Source organism: Rhinatrema bivittatum, chromosome 2, assembly GCF_901001135.1.
Source record: "Rhinatrema bivittatum chromosome 2, aRhiBiv1.1, whole genome shotgun sequence".
In the NCBI taxonomy this organism is placed as follows: domain Eukaryota; kingdom Metazoa; phylum Chordata; class Amphibia; order Gymnophiona; family Rhinatrematidae; genus Rhinatrema; species Rhinatrema bivittatum.
This window is the reverse complement of record NC_042616.1, coordinates 714,814,564-714,841,610: the sequence shown is the minus strand read 5'-3', so window position 1 is coordinate 714,841,610 and position 27,047 is coordinate 714,814,564. Positions and strand designations below refer to the sequence as shown.

The window sequence follows — 27,047 nt, the reverse complement described above, 5'->3', positions numbered from 1 at the left end:
ATTGTGCCACGGGATCAAAAATGCGTCTTGTGCCAACCTGTAGTTGCTCGGAAGAAGGGAACAGAATTTGTCCACCTTCCGATTCTCTTCCGTTGCAAAGAGATCTATGTCCGGTTTTCCCCAGCGGTGGAAAATTTTTTGCGCTTTGGGAAGACTGAGCGACCACTCGTGTGGGTGAAAGACTCTGCTTAATTTGTCCGCTTTTATATTTGTGAGTCCTGGGAAATATGAGGCCTGAAGGAAAACTTGGTTGCGTTCCGCCCACTCCCAGATCTGAACTGCTTCCTTGCATAGAATCCGGGATCCTGATCCTCCCTGTTTGTTGATGTAAAACATCGCTACTTGATTGTCTGTATGAATCATCAGGGAGCAGTTTTGTATCCATGTTTGAAATGCAAGAAGAGAGTTCTTTATTGCCCGGAGTTCAAGCAGGTTGATTTGCAAGAGTTGTTCCATCGAGTTCCAAAGACCTTGAGTCTGCAAGTGGAGGAGATGTGCTCCCCAGCCCTTTGTTGAAGCATCCGTTGTGAGAATCAATTGATGAGGAAGAATCTGGAAGGGGCTTCCTTCTTGTAAGACAAGTGGTTGAAGCCACCAACGTATATCTGTTTTCATGGAATTCGTGACCTGTACTCTGTGAGACATTGGCTGAGTAAGTTGATTCCATTGGGACTTGAGTCCCCATTGAAGCCGCCTCATGTGGAGACGAGTATTGCGAACGACATGTATCGCTGCAGCCATATGGCCCAGGAGAACCATGACCTGTCGGGCTGGAGCCGTGTTTTGACGAAGTAGAGATAGAGCTAGGGTTTGTAATGTTTGGACCCGTTCTGGAGGCAGGAAGGCCCTGGATAAGGTGGTGTTGAGTATGGCACCTATAAACTGGATGCGTTGCGAAGGATAAAGTTGAGATTTTTCGTAATTTACTATCCATCCTAGGTTGTTGAGACAGCGGAGCGTAGTTTCTATGTGAGATCTCAACAAGTGAGGATCGTGAGATACCATTAACCAATCGTCTAGATATGGAAATATGGTTATGCCCTGTTTGCGTAAGTGAGCCACAACAACAGCCAGACATTTTGTGAAGACTCTGGGGGCCGAGGAAAGGCCAAAGGGAAGAACTTGATATTGGTAATGATGATCTGCTACTTGAAAACAAAGGTATCGCCAGCAACTGTTGTGGATTGGAATATGTGTGTAAGCATCCTTTAGATCGAGCGAACACAACCAGTCGTTTGACTGAAGAAAGGGGAGAATCGTCTTGAGAGAAGTCATCTTGAATTTTTCTTGTACCAAGTACTTGTTGAGCTGTCGAAGATCTAAAATAGGGTGAAAACCTCCTGATTTCTTGGGAATGAGGAAGTATTGGGAATAAAAGCCGTGCTCCTGAAACTGTGAAGGAATGAGCCGGATCGCTCCTTGTTGAAGAAGCAGGGAAACTTCCTTGAGAAGAGATGGAATCTGAATCATAGGTGTCTTGGAGTAAATGGAGTGAGGGAGCATCGGAGTGGATTTGAAGCGAAGACGATATCCCTGTTGTATGATAGTGAGAACCCACTGATCTGTGGTGATGTGAGACCACTGGGTATAGTAGTGAGTTAGCCTTCCTCCTATGGCCACTGCTGTTGTGGCTGGTGTAATTAAAAAGACTGTTTAGACTGTTGTTGCACCGGTTGTTGCTTTTGTGGTCTTTGAGGTCTTTGCCGAGGTCTTTGTCCCTGAGATTGAGGTTGGGAACGTTGCTGCTGTTGATAAGGTTGCCTGTAGGGCGTTTGGTAAGGTTGATAGTACCTGTATGGTCTGCGGTAGTAGTAGCCTCTTCTGTTCTGGAAAGGGTATCTCTTAGAAGTTGATGGAGTTTCTGTAGGCATTGCTAAAGATTGGACAGCAATGTTCTGTTCTTTTATTAAAGAAACCGTCTCCTGCAACTTTTCACCAAACAGGTTATCCGGTCTGCAAGGTAAATTAGCCAAGCGCTCATGAACATCATCACGTATGCTACTAGCCCGTAGCCATGCCATGCGTCGAGCTGCAACCGATGTAGCCGATGATCTTGCGGAAGTATCAAAGGCTTCGTAGGAGGTTCGTAAAAGATGTCTCAGACCTTCCTGTAAGTCCTTGAAAGGGGAAGGCAAAGAAGAATCCCCATGAGCTGCGGAAAGCAATGGTTGTAACTTCTGCGTGCAGTTAAATAAATATTGTATTATGTAAAACTGATGGTGATGTATGCGGGAATTTAACATTGAATTCTGATAAATCTTTTTAGCAAAATCATCCAACGATTTGTTTTCTCGGCCCGGTGGTGTATTTGAGAAGAGTCTATTCTTCTTTGCTCTTTTTAATGCTGACTCCACTACAACTGAAGTGTGTGGAAGTTGTACCATGGAATAATATGGCGTCTTTTGCATCCTGTACTTCAAGTCTAGCTTCCTAGAAATTGCAGGTAGAAGCAATGGGGTGTCCCATGCTTTGTCCATGAGACCTTCTAAAATGGGTTGCGGAGGAAGCGCCGTAGGTTCCGCAGGAATGTCAAACATCTGTAGGAGTCCCAAAGTCTGGGATCTGGGATCCGGAATTTTACGAATCTCAATGTCCAATGCTGTAGCTACCTTTTCCAAAAATTTAGCATAAGTGAGATCTTCCGGTTGAGGCAGCTCCTGAGGAGGGTCTGACGGAATACCTGTCGAACTCCCAGGAGATGTGTGAATAGAGTCTGGCAAAGAATGTGAAGACGATGCAGGAGAGCCAACATTCAGTGGAGATGGCTGGAGTGGTGACAGAGAATGCCCTTGAGACTTTGGGCTTTGAAGGTTGTGTGGAAGACTGTTTGGATCTGGAGGCAAACCCTGTAAGAACGAGTGAATCAACGAAGATATATGAGACATTGTCTCCTTGGCTGATGGATGAGGAGGGAGCCCTGGAGGATCCGATGTAGTCTTGAGACGCTTTGAGTGTACCTGTGGTAAAGGAGTTAAAGATCTTTTTCTAGCAGGAGAGCGAGGTAGCTCTGGAGACGAAGTCCAGGCTCCTAGTGGCAAATCCACCATCACATCTGAATCAGCTGAGCCCGGGGAGCGAACAGATATAGGCAGTTCAGTGGGCTCCGGCAAATTTTCTGAGGAAGTGATATGTTTAGTCTTGGAAGTTGACTTCCTTGGCTTGGATGGAAGAGCAGGAGTGTTGTTCCTACTTTCTGATGAAGTCTTGTTATGAGTCGTAGAAATTTGAGTCGTGGATTGCTTCGAGGCGTCGTTACGAGTCGTGCGAGCGTCGCTGTGCTTCGTATGCTTCGAATGTGATGCAGGTTTTGAAGCATGCGTCGTGTGCTTCGACCCCGATGCAGTCTTGGAGGAATGAGTTGAATGCGTCGTTTTCTTAGAGGTATGCAGCGCATGCGACGCGACGCTGGTTGATAACTGTGTGGGTAACGACGCAGTAACCGGAGTACGGCTTACTGAGGCCGAGTGGGACTCCGGTCGATGTTTCCCCGTACCTTGAGAGGATTTTACTGATCCTAAAGCCTTTGTGGAGGGGTCAGGAGTGGTTCTGAGCCTCTCCATTTTCTCGGCACGCTGTCTCCTAGCGTGAGGGGACATCTGTCCACAATCCGCACAGGCCGACTGGTTATGATCTGGACCGAGGCATAAATAGCAATAGTTATGCCCATCGGTCACAGACATAATTTTCCCGCAGGAGCAGTACTTGAATCCGGGGGTTTTTGGCATTTTTTTTTTTTTGATTGAAGAAACGTCTTCGTTGTGAGGCGAGAGGGAGAGAGTGCACCACACAGCCGTGTAGTGCCGTGGAAAACGAAGACTGAGGCAGGCTCGAGGAGCGCGGGAAGTGGTGCTCATGCGCACTTCAAAGCTCTTCGAGCTCTGAGAGAGATGCTCCGCCCCGTGACGTCATGGACGACGCCACCCATTATGCATGGCTAAATGCCCTGCTTATCGCCGGAAAAAAAAAATATTCCTTGTCTTGCTGTAGTGCCAGGGGTCAGCTACAGTCACTAGTATTCCTGTTTCTTTCAAGCAGTCTATTTTGGTCAGACTCATCTCTGACTGAGAAGAGAAACTGACTGTGCTAGGTCAGCTAGCACTGACCACCATTTACCATTGAGGGTGTTGGGCTGGCTTGGAGAGAGATATTATTTTCAATGTCATCCATTTTTCTGGAGTGACAAAAATTCCTGCTTTATTAAATTCCAATTACTTAGTCTGTCAGTGCAGTGGGCATTTTAAACAGACTGAACATTGTCCTTGAGTGGGTCTGTGCAGTGAAGTGCCCGGGGAGTACTCTGCCTCTTTTGTGCTTAAAAGCAAGCTAGTTCTGTGTGCACTCCACACACATTAGTGCACTGCCAGGCAGGCAGTGTGACAGTGAGCAGTGGGCATTTTAAACAGACTGAACATTGTCATTGAGTGGGTCTGTGCAGTGAAGTGCCCGGGGAGTACTCTGCCTCTTTTGTGCTTACAAGCAAGCTAGTTCTGTGTGCACTCCACACACATTAGTGCACACAGCCAGGCAGGCAGTGTGACAGTGGGCAGTGGGCATTTTAAACAGACTGAACATTGTCCTTGAGTGGGTCTGTGCAGTCAAGTGCCCAGGGAGTACTCTGCCTCTTTTGTGCTTACAAGCAAGCTAGTTCTGTGTGCACTCCACACACATTAGTGCACAGCCAGGCAGGCAGTGTGATGGTGGGCAGTGGGCATTTTAAACAGACTGAACATTGTCCTTGAGTGGGTCTGTGCATCTGGGCATTTTAAACAGACTGAATATTGTCCTTGAGTGGGTCTGTGCAGTGAAGTGCCCGGGGAGTACTCTGCCTCTTTTGTGCTTACAAGCAAGCTAGTTCTGTGTGCACTCCACACACATTAGTGCACTGCCAGGCAGGCAGTGTGACAGTGGGCATTTTAAACAGACTGAACATTGTCCTTGAGTGGGTCTGTGCAGTGAAGTACCCGGGGAGTACTCTGCCTCTTTTGTGCTTACAAGCAAGCTAATTCTGTGTGCACTCCACACACATTAGTGCACACAGCCAGGCAGGCAGTGTGACAGTGCGCAGTGGGCATTTTAAACAGACTGAACATTGTCCTTGAGTGGGTCTCTGCATCTGGGCATTTTAAACAGACTGAACATTGTCCTTGAGTGGGTCTGTGCTTCTGGGCATTTTAAACAGACTGAACATTATTATTGTGGGCCAGTGGGCAGTGTTACCACTCAGTGACATAAAATCCATAATGTCAGGGAAAGAGAGATGCAATCGATTTATTGGGACTGGCAGAGGAGGCACCCCAAAAGACACTAGTGCAACACCACCAGTACAGCTAAAAAGGCAACTGTCGCAATCTAAACTCTTTGTAGGGGATGGCAGTTCCATGCCAAAAAATCTGACCATGATACATCGCCATTGCCACCACTTGTTTCTGGCCCTGTAATTTTGGAGGAGAGGGAAGGGGAGGCAGAGTCACGCCAGACAAAATGTAGACACACAAAAGCAGCAGGGGGGCAGAAGTCTCGACTAACACTTAGCGTTCACAAGGTAGCGCAGTCACTGTTAGCTTCTGATTCAGATGAAGAATCTTCTTGGGTGGGATTCTCATCAGATACGGAAGAAGTAATAGCTGACGAATCTTCAGTAGAATCAGTTAGTCCTGTCTTAGCCTCCAGAATTGTGCAGCATGGGAGAGATGACAGTGATATCTAGGAGGAGGAAGAGCAGTCAGTACGGGGACAGAGGGTGACTGGTGCCCCCTCTGGCATTGCTTCTCAGGGTGCACCCACTACCTCAACTCCAGTGCCAGCATCCACCCCCAAGGTGTTAGAGAGGGGAGGATCACGAAAGACATCTTCGATCTGGAAACACTTTAAAGTGACGGAAGACCCGAATTATGCTCGGTGTAATTACTGTGCCAGGGATATTAGCAGAGGCAAGCAAATGGGACATCTATCTAATTTTGGCATGAACCATCATATGAAGAGGCAACACCCAACAAGATTGGCAGTTCCAGTGGGGAAACACCTTCCAACCAGTTTGCAGTGGTAGGAAAGCAGCAGAGTCTGCCCACGCCCTCATACCCTTCTAGCAGCCAGGCGGCAGGCCAGCAACCCCCTGACATGTGGCAGAAGCGACAAACCACCATGGAGGAAATGGGGTGGAGTGCGGTAACGCTATCCCTGGGTAGGAGGCAGGCAGCCTCAAAAGTTGTAACCAGGAGCATTGGGGAAATGATTGCCCTTGATGACCAGCCCTTGCAGCTAGTGCAGAATGTGGGTTTCAAGCGTTTTTTGAAGGTCGTACTACCAAATTACAAAATCCCCTGCAAAACCACATTTAGTAGAAAGGTCATCCCCAGCCTGTACAAGCAGTGTCGCAGTCGCTTGCAAGCACTGCTAGGTAAGGCAGACGGAAGAGTGCATTTCACCTGCGATATCTGGATCGCCATGAATGCTGCACATTCTTACCTCTCTCTGACAGCACACTGGTGGGACATGGCAGAGGCAGGGGCAGCCAGCAGCTCTATTACTGAAGAAGTATCAGGGTGGAGGTGGGCTTTACTGCACACCCACCTGACGGACCAGGCCCATACCGCAGCCAATATTCTAGCATGCATCAGAAAAATGCTGGAGGGCTGGCAACTACACCAGCGAGACAGGAAAACGCGGGCAGGGTTTTTTGTCACAGACAACGGTGCAAACATGGTTAAGGCAATAAGCGATGGGCGGTTTAAGAACATCCGATGTTTTGCACACACTCTGCACCTGGTAGTGAAGTCAGCTCTGGGCTTGGAGTCCAGTGACAAGGAGAATGAATACCTGCATAGGTTAATACACAAGTGCAGGAACATAGCAGCACACTTCCACAGAAGTGTCAGGGCGGGGCAGGTTCTCCGACAAAAGCAGACTGATTTGGATATGCCTCAGAAGCGTCTCATTCAAGACGTTGCCACCCAGTGGAATTCCACCTTTATGATGCTGGAGAGGTTACTGGAGCTGCAGATACCCCTTCATGAACTTTCTGGTACAATAGACATAGGTATGCAGAATCCCCTAGGGCATCATGATTGGTTAGTCATGAGTCAGCTGGTAAAAATCCTGCAGCCCTTCAAGGATGTCACGGAGGAGCTGAGTTCCAGAAGTTCCACCTTGGCTGACCTCGATTGCTGTGCCTGTTCATCCAGGCCTTGTGTTCCTAAAAGTGTTTGACCTCGATTGCTGCGCCTGTTCATCCAGGCCTTGTGTTCCTAAAAGTGTTTGACCTCGATTGCTGCGCCTGTTCATCCAGGCCTTGTGTCCCTAAGTGGGAGGTCCCGAAGGGTAAAAAAAGTAATAAATAAATAAATAAATAAAATTTTGAAGTTGGCCCGCGGCTGTCGGGTCGAAAACCGGACGCTCAATTTTGCTGGCGTCCGGTTTCCGAGCCCGTGGCTGTCAGCGGGCTCGAGAACCGACACCGGCAAAATTGAGCGTCGGCTGTCAAACCCGCTGACAGCCGCCGCTCCGGGCCAAAAGGAGGCGCTAGGGACGCACTCATGTCCCTAATGCCTCCTTTTGCCTGTTTTTACCGCCGGGCCTCATTTAAATACAGAATCGCACGCACAGGCAAGACTAGAACTGCATATAGTACTCAAAATGCATCTTACCGTGGAGCGATACAGCTGCTCTATGATATCTTCCATTTTATTCTCCATTCCTTTCCTTAAAATACCTAACATTCTAATTATTTGCTTTTTTTCACTTCTGTTGCACACTGAGCCAAGAATTTCAAAGTATTGCCCATTGTGTCTCCAAGATCCATTTCCTGGGTGGTGACGCCTGATACAGAACCCAGAATCATGTAACTATAATTTGAATTCTTCTTCCATAACTGCATCATTTTGCACTTGGTAAGTCCCAGACAATAGAACGGTAAATGGTCCAGAAAAGCCAGAAGGCAGACAAAGTAGAACAGGACAGATCACCTTAGATGCAAGAATTCATTTATTAAAATTAGAGTTCCAAGCATAAAAACTTAAAATATTGCCCGACTCAGGCCGGGTTTCGCCCAGAAGTAGGGCTGCATCAGGTGCTGCAAAAAATACAAAATAAATACCCAACAAACATGGCTAATAAATATATCATAACATCATAAAAAATATATACACCAATAGATTAAAAGAAAAAACAAAAATAATAATGAAGCATGACTGGATGCATACATCAAAATGATTTCAACATAATGGGGCAGATTTTAAAAGGTACGCGTGCGGCCTACATTTGTGCGCGCTACCCAGCTCACACAAATGTACGCCTGATTTGTAACTTGCGCGGATCACCCAGCACAGTGGCTGTGTGGAGGCCTTTGGCCACGCCCCCGCCCAGCTCCCGGACCACCCCACCCCGCCCCTTTTTGCAAGCCCCGGCACTGACATGTGTCCCCGGGCTTTAGGCGCATCGCCGGGTCTTTTGAAAATAGGCCCAGCTCGCGTAAGCCTTTTAAAATCTGCCACAATATATTTAATGACACAGATTTCTTATTCTGGAAACACCAGAGAAAAGAAAGGAAGGGAGGAAAGATGAAGGGATGAGACAGACGAGAGAGAAAAAAAAAGGGATGGGGTAAAATTGTAAAACAAATACCTTACTAATCACAGCAGTATCAAATGACTACATGGAAACATCACAAACAATAGTCCACCCGAAGTTAATGCAATTCATGTGCAGTCAAAGCTGCCAGTGCTCATAACATCGATTCTCTGAAATGCATCCAAATTAAATTTGGAAACAGTGCTCATAACATCGATTCTCTGAAATGCATCCAAATTAAATTTGGAAACATCAATTGATATATTTTTTATTTATTTTGTCACTTAATTTTAGTAAGCAAGAGGCACATTATTAATTATTAACACCCTTACTATTTATTATCTTTTATTTTTTTATCTTCTATTGTGTGGCAGTATTATGAGGAGGGTCATGTATATGATTGACGTTTCCAAACTATGCCAATCCACAGCAGCTGCTTTTATTGACACAACATACTAATGTATTTTTTGATCAACACATTTTGTTTTGAACTATTGGCGGCAATGCGACCCATTAAATATTTAATTTGGATGCATTTCAGAGAACCGATGTTATGAGCACTGGCAGCTTTGAATGCACATGAATTGCATTTAACTTCGGGTGGACTATTGTTTGGTGAAGTTTCTATGTAGTCATTTGATACTGCTGTGATTACTAAGGTATTTGTTTTACAATTTCCACCCCTGCCCTTTTTCTCTCTCTCTGTCTCATCCCTTCATCTTTTCTCCCTTCCTTTCTTTTCTCTGGTGTTTCCAGAATAAGATATCTATGTCATTAAATAAATATATTATGTTGAAATCATTTTGATGTATGCATCCAGTAATGCTTCATTATTATTTTTGTTTTTTCTTTTTAATCTATTGGTGTATATTTTTTTAATGTTATTATATATTTATTAACCAGGTTTGTTGTGTATTTATTTTGTATATTTTGCAGCCCCTGACGCAGCCCTACTTCTGGGCGAAACTCGGCCTGAGTCAAGCATATTTTAAGTTTTTAGGATTGCAACTGTAATTTTCATAAAGGAATCCCTGCAACTAAGGTGATAGGCCCTGTTCTGCTTTGCTAGCCTCTTATCATTTTGCACTTGTCCACATTAAATTCAACTGCTAGTCTCTCAAGATCCTCTTGCAATTCCTGAGAATCGGTTTTTGATTTAACTACTTTGAATAATTTTGTATCCTCTGCAAATTTGATAACATCACTCATCACTCCCTTTTCCAGATCATTTATAAATAGGTTAAAAAGCAGTGGTCCCAGTACAGATGCATGCGGCACTCCCTGTTTACCTTTCTCCCTGTTTTCTCTCTTTTAGTCCGTCACCAATCCACAGTAGGATATTGCCTCCTGTTCCATGACTCTTTAATTTCCTGATGAGTCTCGCATAAGGGACTTTGTGAAATACCTTTTGAAAATCTAAAAACACTAATCCACCAACTCACCCTACACCCTTGTCCACATGTTCATTAATCCCTTCAAAAAAATCTAACAGATTTTTTTAAAACAAGACTTCCCTTTGCTAAATCCATGTTGGCTCTGCCCCATTATTCTGTGTCTATCCAGACGGCCAAGAAATTTGTTCTTCAGAATATGTATTTATGTATTATGCACTGGAGAATGGGGTGAGGCCTAAAAAATCCTCTAAAGAGGATTATGCAGCGTTACTGGGAAGGCAAGGCCTCTTGGCAATTTTTCTCATATTCAAAGATTATGATTATTTTGTTCACCTGTGATTCTTATCCAAGTAATGTAAGAGGAGAGACAGCAAGAGTTCCATTTTTGGATTGGCTTTTCATTGTACTTAATTGCCATATAAGACACCAAGGGGAGCTTTTATTATCATTATTATTCTTAGTATAAATAATTTACTTGATTAACTGCCATTCTAAAATAATGTAATCATAGCAGAATACAAATCCTTAAAAACATTACAATCAATTAAATTACTGAAAACAGATCGATTTATCTTTGTGGATAGTGACCAATTTATGATCAAATTGATCCTTGAATACTTCGTGAAAATATTCAATAAACTTGCCGCTTGATGTTCTCCGATATCTAGATCCTTTAGGATTCTCCCAAACCGGCCTTAATTGTGTTTTAACGGTATGAATGTGTGCGTGGATGAGTGTGTTTTAGGACACACTTGCTGAATTATTTAAAGTTGTTATGATAATAAACATTGAACTTTTCTCTTACAATATATGTGTGATTTACAATTTTGTTGAGAAAGTAGTTAAATACCACCCATCGTGTGAACCAGCTAATGAAGCAGTTCACTGCAAAACAAGTCCAAATTCAGTATAAAAAAATAAACTCGTTCTTTCTCCCTTTTTTCCAACGAACACATGCCTCTTCAGTGAGCTCTTGGGGCAGGGACTCTTCTCCTTGAGACCCTCTCCAGTACCTATTTGGTAGGGGGGGGGGGCACTCTCAACTTCTTTCTCCCCAGCTCCTTGCTGAACTCTTTTTCAGTCAGGTACAACTCCAGGACAGAGCATCCGTAGAACAGTTTCTTCTGTATGGTGAGAAAACTTCCCCAAGGACAAATAGTTTCTGTTGTTCTTCTTACTGCACACTAGAGTCACAAGGTTTGTTCTGTCCTGGACTCCTAGAATCTTTCCTCCCAGTGAGACCTGGCTAACCCCTTCCCTGGATCCCAGCCACCTTCCCTCGTCAGGAACAGCTTCTCTCCTTCTCTGGAACTCCAGTTCCTGGAAATCCTGTCTCCTTCTGCCCTTCATCTTTTAATCCGACTCAAATCCCCTCCCATTTGAAAGTGGCACAATGCCGAAATACACCTACTTCCCCCGCCACCATCCCAGCGATGGGGTGTGCTTGAGACTGCTAATACACACTGGTCTGATGTTAATCAGACCAGCTAAGGCCACTTCTGTTGTCTTACAGGCCAATACAGTACAGTGTCCTGTACTGTATCGGCCCCTTATTACCCCTTATTCAGTAAGGGGTAATAGCGCATCGAAAACGCGCGTCCAATCCCTCTGAACCTAATAGCGCCCGCAACATGCAAATGCATGTTGATGGCCCTATTAGGTATTCCCATGCGATAAAGTAAGTAAAATGTGCAGCCAAGACGCACATTTTACTTTAAGAAATTAGCGCCTACCCAAAGGTAGGCGTTAATTTCTGCCGGCGCCGGGGAAGTGCACAGAAAAGCAGTAAAAACTGCTTTTATGTGCACCCTCCGACTTAATATCATGGTGATAATAAGTCGAAGGCCCCAAAAGTTAAAAAAAAAATAAAAAAATTTAAAATTTAAAATTTAAAATGGGCCCGCGGCTTGAAAACCGGACGCTCAATTTTGCCGGCGTCCGGTTTCCGAACCCGTGGCTGTCAGCAGGCTCGAGAACCAACGCCGGCAAAATTGAGCGTCGGCTGTCAAACTCGCTGACAGCCGCCGCTCCTGTCCAAAAAGTGGCGCTAGGGACACACTAGTGTCCCTAGCGCCTCTTTTTGCCGCGGACCCTAATTTAAATAAATTAGTTTACTGTATCGCACTAAATTTGTTATAGAGATAGTTTTTCCATAAAGCCAAAGAAGCTATTTTGGTTTTGATGGGGATTTTTATTTGCAGATTCAAGGAAAAATAATAAGGGTTATTCTGGCTGTGCCATTCCATTGAGAAGCAATTTTATATTTGATAGTTGATGAGCCTGTAGAATTAGAGTGTGAAAATGATACATTGATAGCATTTTTGTGGGACTGTTTTGTTTTGAATAAGCTTCATGAGGTTTCTATTGACGATGCACTATCTGCCTATAAAACTGAGATTAAAGTTATTTGCACTGATCAGGAGAAATGTGAAATAAAGTGATGTGTACCAATTAGGAAATGTTTGGTGACATTACAGGGCTCAATGGGTCTAAGTGAAAGCTTGTATTCAACCGTTGCTATGTATTTATTTCAGAGTAATTAAGAATTGTGGTGTGGAAACCCCCCCCCCCAAAATGTGTTGGAGAAATGGTTACCCCTGAAGCAGATCTATGTGAAACATAGATCTATGTTGGGTGAAGTTGATTTGAACTTTAAAACCATCAGAGAAATAAAAATATTTTTTTTACAAATCTACAATGATAATATGATTTTGTTTGCAAATGAAAAATTTATAAAATGAACCACCCAGGACATATGGGGTAGATTTTAAAAGAAGCGCGATCAGCCTACCTTTGCTTGCGCATCAGACTCAAGCAAAAGTACGCTGGATTTTAGTAGATACGCGCGGAGCCGCGCGTATCCACTAAAATCCTGGATCGGCGCGCGCAAGGCTATCGATTTTGTATAGCCTGCGCGCGCCGAGCCGCGCTGCCTCCCCCCGTTCCCTCCAAGGCCGCTCCGAAATCGGAGCGGCCTTGGAGGGAACTTTCCTTTGCCCTCCCCTCACCTTCCCCTCCCTTCCCCTACCTAACCCACCCGCCCGGCCCTGTCTACACCCCCCGCTTACCTTTGTCGGGGGATTTACGCCTCCCGGAGGGAGACGTAAATCCCCGCGCGCCAGCGGGCCTGCTGCGCGCCGGGCCGCGACCTGGGGGCGGGTACGGAGGGCGCGGCCACGCCCCCGGGCCGTAGCCACGCCCCGTACCCGCCCCCAAAACGCTGCCGACACGCCCCCGGAACGCCGCGACGACCGGGCCCGCCCCCCGACACGCCCCCGACACGCCCCCCTCCGAGAACCCCGGGACTTACGCGAGTCCCGGGGCTCTGCGCGCGCCGGGAGGCCTATGTAAAATAGGCTTCCCGGCGCGCAGGGCCCTGCTCGCCTAAATCCGCCCGGTTTTGGGCGGATTTAGGCGAGCAGGGCTCTGAAAATCTACCCCTATGTGAAGTATGTGGGGTAGATTTTAAGAGGCGCGCGAACAGCCTACTTTTGCTTGCGCATCAGACTCAAGCAAAAGTACGCTGGATTTTAGTAGATACGCGCGGAGCCGCGCGTATCCACTAAAATCCTGGATCGGCGCGCGCAAGGCTATCGATTTTGTATAGCCTGCGCGCGCCGAGCCGCGCTGCCTCCCCCCGTTCCCTCCAAGGCCGCTCCGAAATCGGAGCGGCCTCGGAGGGAACTTTCCTTTGCCCTCCCCTCACCTTACCCTCCCTTCCCCTACCTAACCCACCCACCCGGCCCTGTCTACACCCCCCCCTTACCTTTGTCGGGGGATTTACGCCTCCCGGAGGGAGACGTAAATCCCCGCGCGCCAGCGGGCCTGCTGCGCGCCGGGCCGCGACCTGGGGGCGGGTACGGAGGGCGCGGCCACGCCCCCGGGCCGTAGCCACGCCCCGTACCCGCCCCCAAAACGCGGCCGACACGCCCCCGAAACGCCGCGTCGACCGGGCCCGCCCCCGACACGCCCCCGACACGCCCCCGACACGCCCCCCTCCGAAAACCCCGGGACGTACGCGAGTCCCGGGGTCTGCGCGCGCCGGTAGGCCTATGTAAAATAGGCTTACCGGCGCGCAGGGCCCTGCTCGCCTAAATCCGCCCGGTTTTGGGCGGATTTAGGCGAGCAGGGCTCTGAAAATCCGCCCCTGTGAGAACACATCTGAATACCTTACACTCTTTGTATGATTGTCTCCCCAAAATGTAATCTATAAACACAAAGTTAATATCAACATTAGGGGTGTGCAGCCAAAAAACATTTTCATTTTTTAAATTTCCCACTTTTTTTTCATTTTGCTTTTTTTTTTTTTTAGTGCGTACTAACTTGTAATTAGTGTGGACTCTCTCTTGTTTGTGTGCACTAAATGAAACAAAAAAAACCCAACCCAATGCACATCCCTAAATGACATTGTGAATGTCCTTGAGCTCCAGAAGGAGATGCACTTTGGCCAATATATATAGTTGGAAGATGGTGCATTTGAAAGACTGAGATTGTCCTCAACATACCCTGGTTTAAGAATAGAGCTAATTTCTCTTATGGTATGTGCCAAAAAAAACAAACAAACCCAAAAATCCAACCCACTTTGATATGGGAAAGGAGGCAAGTGAGTGTGGCTGTGGTAGGAACTCAGAGGGCGGCTCTCACTGTTTGTGCTCTGCCCTTGCTGAGGCTGCTATGCTAGGCCTGTGGCCCTGCTTCTGTTGCAGGGAGAACCAGCAGGGAATCCAGGAGGCAGGGCATAATCTAGAATATCTTGTTGCAGATGCATTAAGCTAGTCTAATAAAACAGTATCAGTGGCAACTGAGTTGTTGACTTTTATTTCTGTGCACTTACCTGCTGGACAAAGAAAATCTCCATTGCTCTCCTCCGGAGTCTCTTCCACTAATATTCAGAACTTCCCATCCCTGTCCTCTGACCACTATGACACTTGGTTTTGCACTGCTAACCTGCACCAGCCAGTCCCCACAGAGAGAAGGTGAGAATAAGAAGTCTGAAATGTAGTCACTCAGTGCTGTTCGTGGAGTGGTCTCTCCTCCCAGGCTAGATAGGGGATGTGGACATGGTCTCTGCAGTATTGTCAACCCTCATTAGCAATCAATGTAGTATCCCGAGTTAGGAACAGAACTGGATGGCTCATGACAAGGTGACAATTCACACTTGGCTAGTCCGCAAATATGTACTCTTAAGTGTCTCATTTTTAGTCTATTAGTTTTAAATTCAAGAGTAGGCAAGATGAGATACAACAACCTTTTTCTGTTGAACTAGAAGCTGCTTATTGGTTTTAAACATTTTAGCAAGAGAATCCACGTCTGTTTAACTTAATGTCGAGATAAAATTGTGCACATTTAGAATCAAGTTTTAAGAAACTGAATAACTGAAGCTTCACACAGTTTCCTTGTCAAGTATTTATTCAAAAAATTCAGGCAGATAAGCTCAATCAGCTGGGTCAGAACGCATAAGTCATGACAATTTTAATATGGAAGAATAAAATTTCTATCTAAAAAACTATACGAGTGAAGCAAACTTAAAACATGTAGAATACTAAGGGCTAGATTTACTAAGTTTTTTTTCCCTTCATGAAGGAGGCCCTCAGCCATATAAAATATACACCACTATTGAAGAGAAAACAAAATCAGATCACCCATAGGTCAGACCATTCTTTTAATCTTTATACCAACCCTTCTGCATACCCTTTTCCCTCCATAAAGAGGAGAGAGGTAAACAGCTCCTGTCACAGTGGATGCCTGTATAGTACTTTGCATTTGAATTCCCCAAACTGGATACTCAATGGCCACAACTTAGTTGGGTTTTCAGGATTTCCGCAATGAATATGCAAGAGATCCATTTTCATATGACAGAGGAGGTATAGGAAAATCAATCTCATGCATATTCATTGCGGAAATCCTGAAAACCCAACTGAATATGGGGGACCTGCCTGCTTTAGATGAATCAGCATTGGAGGAAGAAAAGGAACAACAATAGTAAATGGGATCCTTTCTACTGGTTAATTCCCGAGCATACCTTACTTTCTTCAGCCTTCACCAAAGGTGATCTGATGACTCCATGAATACCAAGACGGATTTATCCAGTCCTGTTTTTTTTAAAAACTAATATTCCACAGCATTGTGGGACATGTAGCCCTGCATTTTCAATGAAACAGTAATACTGCAATCTCCAGAATGGTTTACTATAGGCATGGAAAATTAAGAGTGATTGCAAAATATTCCAGCATTCAGAACAATATTTGTTATTTTCATAACACCATCTGGTCACCCTAAAATAATCCAACTCTGAGCTGGGAATCCAAGACCATGTGAAGCAGTTATCATGCTGTGAACATGCCACCCACTCTATATCTTCAGTCAAACAACAAGGAAATGCTGGCTCTTACAGACTGAAAATCAAGATGCAAACAATGCATGCCTTATTACAGTGGGAAAAAAAATGTCCTTTGAGAAAAAGATACAGTCCATTTACTGATGAAATAGCAGGAAACCTTCAAAAACCTTAAGATTTATTTTACTGAAGTTTCCAATGGTGAACTTTAATACAAAAATTAGCACAAGTAACACTTTCATTGCTTTATGCTTAGTCATCTAATACTCTGAACATATGTGTGAATGAACTTAAAACAAGGGGTTGTATGTTTTTTATAAGTAATGTTACATACAGTATGGTTGGCTGAGTGACAAACAGTTCCCCTTTGTTGCCTTCCAGCTCTTTCCAAGAAAAGTAATGGATAAACTTTCACAATACTGAAGAGAGCTGGCACAGGGGCAGGCACAGAACTGGCCTGCACACTCAGCAGAGAACTCAAACTGTATCAGAACCAACCAGGATTGAGAATTACTGCCTGGGGTGGAGAGATCTGCGTACAATAGGAAAATGATTGATAGAAGACCGTTCTTCTTCTGCAACGCTTCAGTCACTTCCTTGTTTTGTGTGACTCCTGATGCTACTTTGGGATTTTAGAAGTTCATTCATTTCAAAACACTGATTGGGATTCTGACTTTAAATATTAACATTTGAAGCCTTTTCAACATGTCTTAATACGGGATAACTTGGAACAGGGTCCACTTGCAAAATGCTATCCTAGTTTCAGCAGGACACCAGTGCCAACCAAGGAAGTCACCATGGATGTCCCTAGGTGGTTGTAGGTGCATAACACAGCTGCCATCCTCAGCCTTCCCTCCCAAGCTTTTATTTGAAACAGGGGTCCTGACTTCTAGCCATTGGGATCTCTGTGGTGGGGAACAATGGTAAGAGTTGCAGTCCCGAAGGGGCAGGGCAGGTAGGGAGATAGGAAAGGTCCGGTTAGGCGAGATAGTTTAGGGATGGGTGAGACAGTAAAGGCAATAAAGGATCCAAGAGAGAGCGTGGTGTAGGCAAACAGTAGCAGGAGAGAGGCAGGGAGGTGACGGACGTTTTCCCATCAGCAGCTTGGGCTTGAAATTTCTTACCGAGGTGGTAAATAAAGGGCAGTTCGTGTAGCTGGGTTTAAAAAAGGATTGGATAAGTTCTTGGAGGAGAAGTCAATTACCTGCTATTAATTAAGTTGACTTAGAAAATAGCCACTGCTATTACTAGTAGGGATGAGCATTTGTTTGCAACGAAATAGGAAATATAGACGATATTTCCTATTTTGTCACGTTTCGGGGAGCCGAGGAAACGATAGGGAAACCCACGAAATTTTGTGCGGTTTTATCATCATTTTTTGGGGGGGGAGGAGAAAGGGTACATTAAAAAAACCCCCCAAAAAACCCAAACCCACCCCAACCTTTAAAATTTAATTAAATGCAACCCCCCAAGGCTTACCAAAAGTCCCTGGTGGTCCAGCAGGGTCCCAGGAGTGATCTCCCCTGCTCGGGCCTTTGGCTGCCACTAATCAAAATGGCGCCGATGGCCCTTTGCCCTGTCACCATTTGACAGGGGCTATCAGTGCCATTGGTCGGCCCCTGTCACATGGTAGGAGCAATGGATGGCCCATGCCATTTTTTAAGATGGCGCCGGCCGTCCATTGCTCCTACCATGTGACAGAGGCCGGCCAATGGCACTGATAGCCCCTGTCACATGGTAAGGGCAAAGAGAGCGGGAGATCGCTCCCAGGACCCCCACTGGACCACCAGGGACTTTTGGTACATTTGTTCTTTTTGGGGGGGGGGGGTTGTAATTAATTAATTCTGAAGGGTTGGGGGTGGGTTTTGTTTTTTGTTCAGGGCAGCTGAAAAAAAATCGGCCCGAACCGCAGGAAATGAAATTTCCCGTCGCGGGCTGATAACGAAGGTCAAACCAAAAGGTTTGGCCGAATCACGTCACTAATTACTAGCAACAGTAACATGGGATAGACTTAGTTTTTGGGAACTTGCCAGGTTCTTATGGCCTGGATTGGCCACTGTTGGACACAGGATGCTGGGCTTGATGGACCCTGTCTGACCCAGTATGGCATGTTGTTACTAAGCTGTGATGTTTTCCTGCAGAAGGGGTCCCTCCCCCAAAAATGCAACGCAGCTGTAAGGCGCATTCTTTTGTGTTGCAGCCAAACATCGCGGCACAATTGAATGCGGCGAGCGGGACTGCCATTGTCTTAAAGGGCCTTTGGTGCCCCCCCCCCCCCCCAAAAAAAAAAAGATGTGGCAAACAGGGAAGCTCAGCAGAGATCAGTGCTGACCTCAGGCCACCAGTTGAGACGACCCGGACTCCCCCAAAATGTGAAAAAGTTAAAGAAACAGAACCATGCGGTAAAGGCCTCCCTTCCCCAAAGCACACAATAAAATGTGGCCCTGGCCTCCGATACCAATCACCCCCACCCCCTAAGTCACAACCTCATCCCCCACACCCTGGACCCCCTTCGAAGTACCAACATTCAAATCCCCTACCCCATAAGATGTTCAATCAAATCCCCCACCACCCATACAAAAATATGTTGCAGGAACTCCACCCCCCCCCCCACACCTTCTCCCCAATCCTGTCCTCCCTCCAGAACCTCCCCAAACCTTAAACTGCAACCTGATGGGGGCCAGGTGCACCCTTGCACCCGGCACTATTTTCCAAAATGGTGCCAGCCTGACCTAGCCCCAGCCATGTAACTGGAGTAAGATCCGGGGATTGGACCCAGCCTGGTACTTTGGGGACGCTGGGGAGGTGGGGATTTAATATTGGTATTTTGGGGGGGGGGGGGGGGGGGTTTCATGTTGGTAACTTTGGAGGGCCCAGGGGGTGGGGGCTGGGGCCACATTTTATTGTATACTTTGGAGAAGGGGGGCTGGGGCTATCACCGCATGATTCATTTTTTGTTTTGTTTTTTTTAACTTTTTCACATTTTGGGGGAGTTGTGTCCGCCAATTGAGATGGCCCCAGGTTGAGCTGGGGGTCAGCACTGACTCCCGCTCAAGCTGCCCAGTTAGCCGCAACTTAAAAATTTTTTTTTCTCTTGCTTTAAATGTGCGGTGGGAGCCTCAGGACCCTCATTAGGGTTCTGGGCCTCCCGCCACACATCTAATGCATTTCAAACAGGTGTAGATATTTTATCATGGCTGACCACCTTCTTAGTCGGTCACGATAAAATATTTACATAAAACAGACTAGCAATGATCTTCTTTGCATGTATTTATGCATGCAAATCACATGCAAAGAAGGTCATTGTAATAGGGGAGGGTACCTTGGGGGAGAGATGCAAAACATTGCATATATCACACAATATACGCGATATAACATGCCTTAGAGTCCTAACGCAGCTTGATGAATCACCCGGTAAGTTTATACCTGAGGCAAAGCAGGGTAAAGTGACTTGCCCAAGGTCACAACAAGCAACAGTGGGATTTCAACCCTGGTTCATAGCCTGATGCTCTAAAAACTAGGCTATTCCTCCATGTCAAGATGCCTTGAAGTAGTGGGCAAGGACCCCAACTTAGATGGGACATACTCATTTAGAATTGGGGCCACATCACTAGCCAAGGAGATGGGTATAGAGGATAAGCAGAGACAGTAAACTGGACACTGGAAATCAGACAGATTTAAAAGCTATGTGAGGGGAGAAAAGTACTAGCCTTGAATATACATTGTTGCACGTTAATTATCTTATCATGGCAGGACAAAGGACAACTTAAGAACACTGGCCAAAAATGGTGTGGCTTGTGGGTCATTCATTTATACAATGGGCCAGAAAAAGAGTTGTGACGAGATCGTGTGGAGAAGCATTCAGCATGCCTTGACAAACGGCAATCATAAAATGAATGGGGCATAGAGGAATGAAATGGGAACAGCTGATTCCCAGGTTATGGCAGGCAACCAGGGCATACCCTGAGCCTGAAATAATCATCATACAGTTAGGGGGGTAATGATTGGGTGTCACAAGAAGGAATCAACTTGATAATAGCAATCAAAATAGACATGACACTGATTAAGGAGCAATGGCAGGGGTGATAAGCAGATCATCCCTAGATTGGTAAATAAAGTAGCCAAGATCATAAAAGGAATAGAACAAAGCAGGACAAAAGTGGAAGAGAGAAGTAGGGAAGTGTGTGATAGAACCGGGTGGGGGCACAAATACCGCATGCAAAAATAACAACCCAATGTCAAGGCTGATTTCGAGGGGGATGGGGTCTGCCTAACAAACATAGATCTGGACATTTTTAATTTAGATATTCAGAGGGCAACTGAAGCTTATCTGGAATCGTAGAATGGGGAGGGGGGGCGAGTGGGGAGGTCAGGCCCCAGTAAGGGTGTATTGGTCCCTCCTGTGGCAGCAGCTCACCAGCTGAAAAGGAAGAAGATAAATGAGGGCACTCGGGTGTGATTGGATAGAGGGCAGCTGGGCCAGTGGTGGGTATTAGTGCTAGGATATTTCGAAAAGCCCCCAAGTAGATAAATGCAATATAAAACAAGAATAAATAACTCAGGCCAGGGTCCAGCTGGCCTGGGATGTGGTAAAAGAATATAAATGATAAATGGTAGTGACAGTCCGGTGCTGTGCTCCCATTCCCCGAACATCTTGCACAGAGTGGCTTGATGAGGGGGCAATAAACTGGATATAAATAATAAATAAATACCAATGATAAAGAAAATATTAAAAGAGAAACCTCCTCAGAGGGGAGTGCTGGTTAGGTAATACTTTAGTTTACTTAAAGCTGTGGCCTATATTTTCCACAGTTTTTGGTTTGGTTCCAAGATTAAAATTAATGTGTTATGTTATGTTGGAAAAAATAAACTTTTGTTTTGAAGAACAGAACGCCTACAGGTAAGTTTTAAAACCCGTGCGAGCATCCACATGCACGTGGTTCCCAGCGTGCGCACATGAATGCGCCGGTTTTATAACACGCGCACGTCCCCGCACGCATGTTATAAAATCTGATGTCCGTGCACACATACATGCCCAATTTCGTATCTGTGTGCGGGCGCCCCACTCGTGCACGCAGGAGGGGGAATTTTTGTAAAAGCCGCGCAGCGACACGAGTAGGCCTAACCCCAGTTCCCTCCCAGTCCGCTCTGCTCCACCCAGCCCCCGCCCCACCCCTTTTTTGCAGCCTGGCACTTCCACACGTACTGGGAGATGTGCGTGTGGCTGGGTCGTTTCGAAAATGTGCTCGGCGCGCACAAGGCCCGACCAGGCACGTATCTCCCGGGATTTGCGAGCGCCGGGCTTTTAAAATCTGGCCCCTAGTGTTTGGTGGAGGGAGAGTATGAAGTGGTGGGAGTGAGGAAGACTAATGGTGTGGCATATAAGGAAAAGCACGGTTTAACCATCAAAATGGAATGCACAAAATCAGTAAGTCCTGGAGTTAATGAAAATGATCTGTACATAAGTAACAGAGCACTGTCTGCATGTGTTTACCAGTTGCAATTGGGTAATAACAAGATTGGTGTGTTTCCTCTCACTTTGCAAATTATCTTGCAGGTCAGGCACCAAAATTGGTAGCTAGATATTAGAGGTTGCTCGAATATTTTTGAAGTAAAGTGTGCTGGATCTTTACTGGATATCAACTTAAATTATCATCATCCTTAAATTAGGATAACTATGTATAATGTGGCAGAGAAAATATTTCAAAATGAGCTGACACATACAGTGCAAACTGGTGAAAAGTTGCAGGTCTCTGTGGAAATCAATGTATAATCTTTGGGGAATGCCAGGGAGAGTCATGGACTTTCTACTGGTGCCTGCCTGCTTGCTCACAGAGTCTGCAACTGTTCAGCAACCTGTACTGTGGACCCTCTGTTAAAGCTATATCATTTAAATGATACATTCAAGAGCTACCTGAGGCTGCAGAGGAAGGGGGGGAGGGGGAGGGGGAGGGGGAGGGAAACATACCCCCACCAATATACTCCCCCACTTCCTGCTCCCACCCCTTCCCTGATGTGCCCATATGCTTCCTGAGCTGGCCAATAGCAGCCCAGCCTGTCCCAAAGTGGGGAAACACGCAGCAGGCTGGGAAAGGAAAATTCAGAAGTCAGATATAGGCCAACTTGAACAGATCTCTGCCTCCTGCCAGCAAACATTAAGACTTTACTTACCATTTATAATCACTTGAACAGTAGGGGCGGGTTTTAAAAGGGTTACGCACGTAACCGCAAGTACCAACTCCTGCGCGCGCTGAGCCTATTTTGCATAGGCCCGGCGATGCGTGCAAGCCCCGGGAAGCGAGTGTGTCCCGGGGCTTGAAAAAAAGGGGCAAGGAGTGGGCGGGGCAGGACTGAGGCCTCTGGCACAGCAGCTGTGCCAGCGCATGCAACTTGAATAAAAGTCGGGGGGGGGGGGGGGTTTAGATAGGGCTGGGGGGCGGGTTAGGTAGGGGAAAGGGAGAGGAAGGTGGGGGAGGCGGAAGGAAAGTTCCCTCCGAGGCCGCTCCGATTTTCGAGCAACCTCGGAGGGAACAGGGAAAGCCATCGGGGCTCCCCTAGGGCCGGCGCGCGCAAGGTGCACAAGTGTACACCCCCTTGTGTGCGCCGACCCCGGATTTTATAACCTGTGCGCGCATGTTATAAAATCGGGCGTAGATTTGTGCGCGCCGGTGGAGCTTATTTTGGATTGTGATCAGGTTTTATTAATCTTCAAACATTGGCATTAAAACCTCTAACTGTAGCCCAAGATGGCGGCGTGAACGGTCGCAAGGGAAGTCGCTCTGCTTGCTATATGTTTCCTGATTTGATGATGCCTCAAAAAAAAAAAAAAAGGAAGGGTTCGGGTCTTTCCCCCAGAGTCAGCCTTACCTTCTGGGCAGAGACCGATAACCTCCTTTGTGACGCCGACGGCGGAAGTAAGGGGTGAAATTGTCCCTGCTTCGGCATCTGGAGAGGGAGCTCCGGCGCTGTATGGGGAAGCCACCTTGAGTCCCCCTGATTATCGTACCCCACCGCTACCAGTGTCGCTTTTGCTACCACAAGATGCAGCGCAGAAGGATGACATCATCCCCCCGACGGGAGGGGGAAGCCGAGGTGGAGGAACAGTGCTGCAGCCTCAGTTTTCCTCTAGCATGCTGGATGCAGAAATGCCGAGGGAACCAGAGGAGTTTGAACTACCAATGTCACTGGTGGACCTTGTGAAAGAGGAAAGGAAGATCACAGCTGTGCAAGCGATGGACTCTCCAGGTGTGGCGGCCGTCGGGAAAGGGGGTGAGTTTTTCCAGCTGCCCCCAAAACCGGCCGTGGTGACCCTGGAAGCTTTATGGGATCTTGTGGCTAGCCTTGGAGGGCTAGTGAAGGATTTTCAGAGTAAACATGCAAACTTGGCTTCAGAGGTACAAACCCTTAACCTGAATTTGGGAGGTTAGGTTAAGGATTTGAGTAAGAGGGTTCGAAGTGGTGGAGCAAACGACATTGCAAGCTCAGGCTTGCAATATTAAATTGATAAAGGATTATGGAATTCAGTCTAAAAGACTAGAGTATCTGGAAAATCACGTCCGACATTTAAAGCTGAGGTACTTAAATTATCCTTGTGTTCTGGGAGAAGATACCTATAGTATTCTTAAAAAATTCTTTTTGGAAAATTTAAAATTTGAAGATGTGAAAAAAACCATTCGTAAATAAAGCATATTTCATATCAAATGCTAGGAAAAATTCCAAAGCTAACCAATTAGAAGCCCTTAATAATTTGACTCAATTTTTGGAAAGTTCAATAGCAGAAATCATAGATCATGGAACCTTACTTGAATCCTTTGTAACAGAAAATGATGTGAGTGAAGTAATGAGAAGGTACGTCCAAAATATATCTCTCTCACTTTCTATGATCAAGCTGTTAGAATATTCCCTGACTTTTCCAGGACCACCCAATTAAGGAGAAGGGAGTTCCTTAGTATGAGATCACAAGTACTAGCTTTGGGTTTTACGTTTGTGCTAAAATATCCCTGTAGATGTATAGTTCGAGGAAACGAAGATTGTTTTGTCTTTATTATGTCGGAACAGCTGAAATCCTTCTTAAATGCCAGGAGCTTGAACATCAATCTTGAGTAACAGATCCCTAAAGATAATCAAGTAATTGTAATTCACCGTATCCATTAAGCCTGTTTTTCTGGTGTTTTTGCTTCCTTATGTACTCCCCTTAGTAATACTGGGCCTTCTTTTTTTTTCTTTTAAAATTTACTTCGCTGAAAAGTGCTGTAACCTTTATTATTTTCTTGTAGATTATGTTAATGAGTATTTATGGTATGTTAAATATCTTTTCTTTTCTGATGGAGTAAGATATATGCTTACTTTATGAAAAATTAATAAAATATGAATTATTAAAAAAAAAACCCTGACTTTATCTAGTTTTATTTTTTTTTATCTCCAACATTTCCTCTTTTACAGAAATTCTCCACCCCTGGGGGCATGCTTGGATCTGACAACTGTTCCCATATTGGCCAAGAAGAAGTCTCTTCCAAGCTTCACATGTAACACAGCTCCTCTAGGAGGTAAGGAGTCACTGTAGTAGTAGCTATCTTTGTTCTGTCCCCAGCAGTGTGTACATGTTTGTATCTGTACATAATGTAGTTTAACTGTGTTTAGTGCAGTCCTCCCTTCTGAGGATTCTTGATACTGAAACATTTTTTGTAACCCATGATAAAAGTCTGCGAGCCTTTGCCGTTAAGAGGAGCCTTTGCCCTTAAGAAAAGCTCCCTCCCCCCTCCACTTTCTCTCACTATCGGAAGAGCTTGAATGCCCCTCAATCTAACTTGAGTCTTCCTAGGTGCCTTATAGGCTCAAGGGACTGTCCTTCATGCTCCCCCTGTGTTACATGGTTCTTAGGCTCGCTGCCTTTGGACCTTGACCCCCCCCTGCCCCCAGCTTGTGGAGGTGTTTCCTTTAGCAGCTCTCGACGAGATCTCAGTCTTGCCCATGCTTGTTTCTGAGCCAGCAGCACTCTGTAAAACTCCCTGAAACGATCGTGTTTTTTACCTTCTTTCTTACTGCCTTCTTCTGAAGACTAAATCAGCCTCATATCCCTCATGCTTCCTACTTCTACCATAAACTAACTCCTGCAACACAAGAGACCTCCTTCTCCCTCCTTCTACCCTGTCTCCAGTTACCAAAGATCTTTGCCTTGGGGCTTAAGTTCGAGATGCAACAATTGTAAGTAGAATTTATCTGTACAATAAATAATTTGTCTTGAAGACTGATTGGAAAGAAAGTTTAGCTGCCTGGATGGCAAACTCGGATGTCTGCCTGACCCAGAACAATCTTCCCTTCCTCTCAGAGATCAAGCAAGTCTCTTTGGCAGTACTCTCAGCCCTGCTCTGGAAGGGAGAGGGGGAAGAGGGTAAACAAGATCTGTGCAATTATTTGCCTCTCTGCTAATACAGCACACAGGCATGCCAGCTAGTTATGATGGTGCTTTATTATTAATATGAACATATAGGTACTGATAACCAATGTAAGAATACTGATTTATTTGGTATTGTCCAAGTAGCTTTCAGAGAGTACTAACCTAAGCTGAATTTGAACTGGTGGCCTAGAGGTGAAAGGCTCTGTAATGTTGCCAGTCCATTGTGACACATCCGATCCCTTATCACACAAACCTCTGCCATGTCAGAACTAATAAAAAGCATATTATATGATTTAACAACAATATTATATGATTTAACAACAAAGGCGGCAATTTCAAATGGATTTCCATAGGTAAAAAGTGTTTTACCTACATAAATCACCTCTCTGAAAATTGCCCTTCCTGTAGATGGGTAAAAGAGTTCCCATAAGGAGTGCACTTTTACCTTCAATTAGAGGAAGCGTGCACAGGCCAAAGTGAAGTTGAGGGAGAAAACTGCCCCCCACCCCCCCGTTTTACATATTCAAAACTGTGCATGTAGTTTTGGTGAGAAAAAGCATTCACAGAAAAAGCAGGCACAAATCTCTGCAGGTGCTTTTTCCTTAGCAATTTTCAAAGTGAAATTATATGCCTGCATTCACTTTGAAAGCCGGCACAAAGTCCATGGGTAAAAAGTATGTGCGGACTTTGTACCATGGCAGGAAGTTTGAAAATCACCCCCCAGAGTGACTAATCGGAAATGCAGTTGCTTCAAAAGAGGAAAAGAATATTGCTGCTATTCAAGTACTGATTGTGGGGGTGGCTATGGGGTATTGCTTCTTTAGCATGAGTTAGAAAAGTGCGTTGCAGTCAATCCAGTATTTCAGTTAAAGTACATATAGCAAACCATACCACGCTAATTTGTTTAATATGAGATCTATGATTTCAAAACCCTAGCAGAACATCACCACACGTTTAAGGGAGTATAAGTGATATAATCTCTTGCGCCAGTGCTGGGATCGTGAGAAAAGCCATTGTCCCATCAGCTGCCTCCTCTTCTTGCTCCCCTGCTTTAGGCAGACACATGAGGTGGTAGTGGACCTTTGACAGCTCCATTCATGGTTTCCTCATAGGATGGCAACAGGACCTGATGACAGGAAAAAAAAGAGAATTTTAAAGAAAGACAGACAAGCAACTGGTCGGCTAAATAGTATGTTTGAGGATTCCCTGATTGCAGAGGATTGGCAAATGAAGAAGTATCAGATGATGTCATTAGATCAGATTACTGCCACAAGCTTGGGATGTATTGCATGAAAAGAATTTCTTAAGGTCTGGGGTCCATTTATAGAAGTTTTCCACCACAGCAAAGAGTTTT

General features: G+C 45.6%; 1 protein-coding gene and 1 long non-coding RNA gene across 4 annotated transcripts in view; one reads left to right on the top strand and one right to left on the bottom strand.

Annotated features, from left to right (window-relative positions):
- LOC115085578 overlaps nt 1–24,942 on the top strand; it is a 62,848-nt gene extending 37,906 nt beyond the window's left edge. The window contains exon 3 of the long non-coding RNA XR_003854899.1: nt 24,739–24,942. This is a non-coding gene — a long non-coding RNA (uncharacterized LOC115085578). The remainder of the gene's footprint in view (nt 1–24,738) is intronic.
- Nucleotides 24,943–26,583: 1,641 nt separating this feature from the next.
- Nucleotides 26,584–27,047, bottom strand: part of LAPTM4B (lysosomal protein transmembrane 4 beta) — a 164,259-nt gene continuing 163,795 nt past the window's right edge. For all 3 annotated transcript variants that reach the window (XM_029591766.1, XM_029591767.1, XM_029591764.1), the window contains one exon: nt 26,584–26,819. In XM_029591766.1, coding sequence (XP_029447626.1) covers nt 26,745–26,819 — 75 coding nt within the window. In that variant the 3' untranslated portion in view covers nt 26,584–26,744. The remainder of the gene's footprint in view (nt 26,820–27,047) is intronic.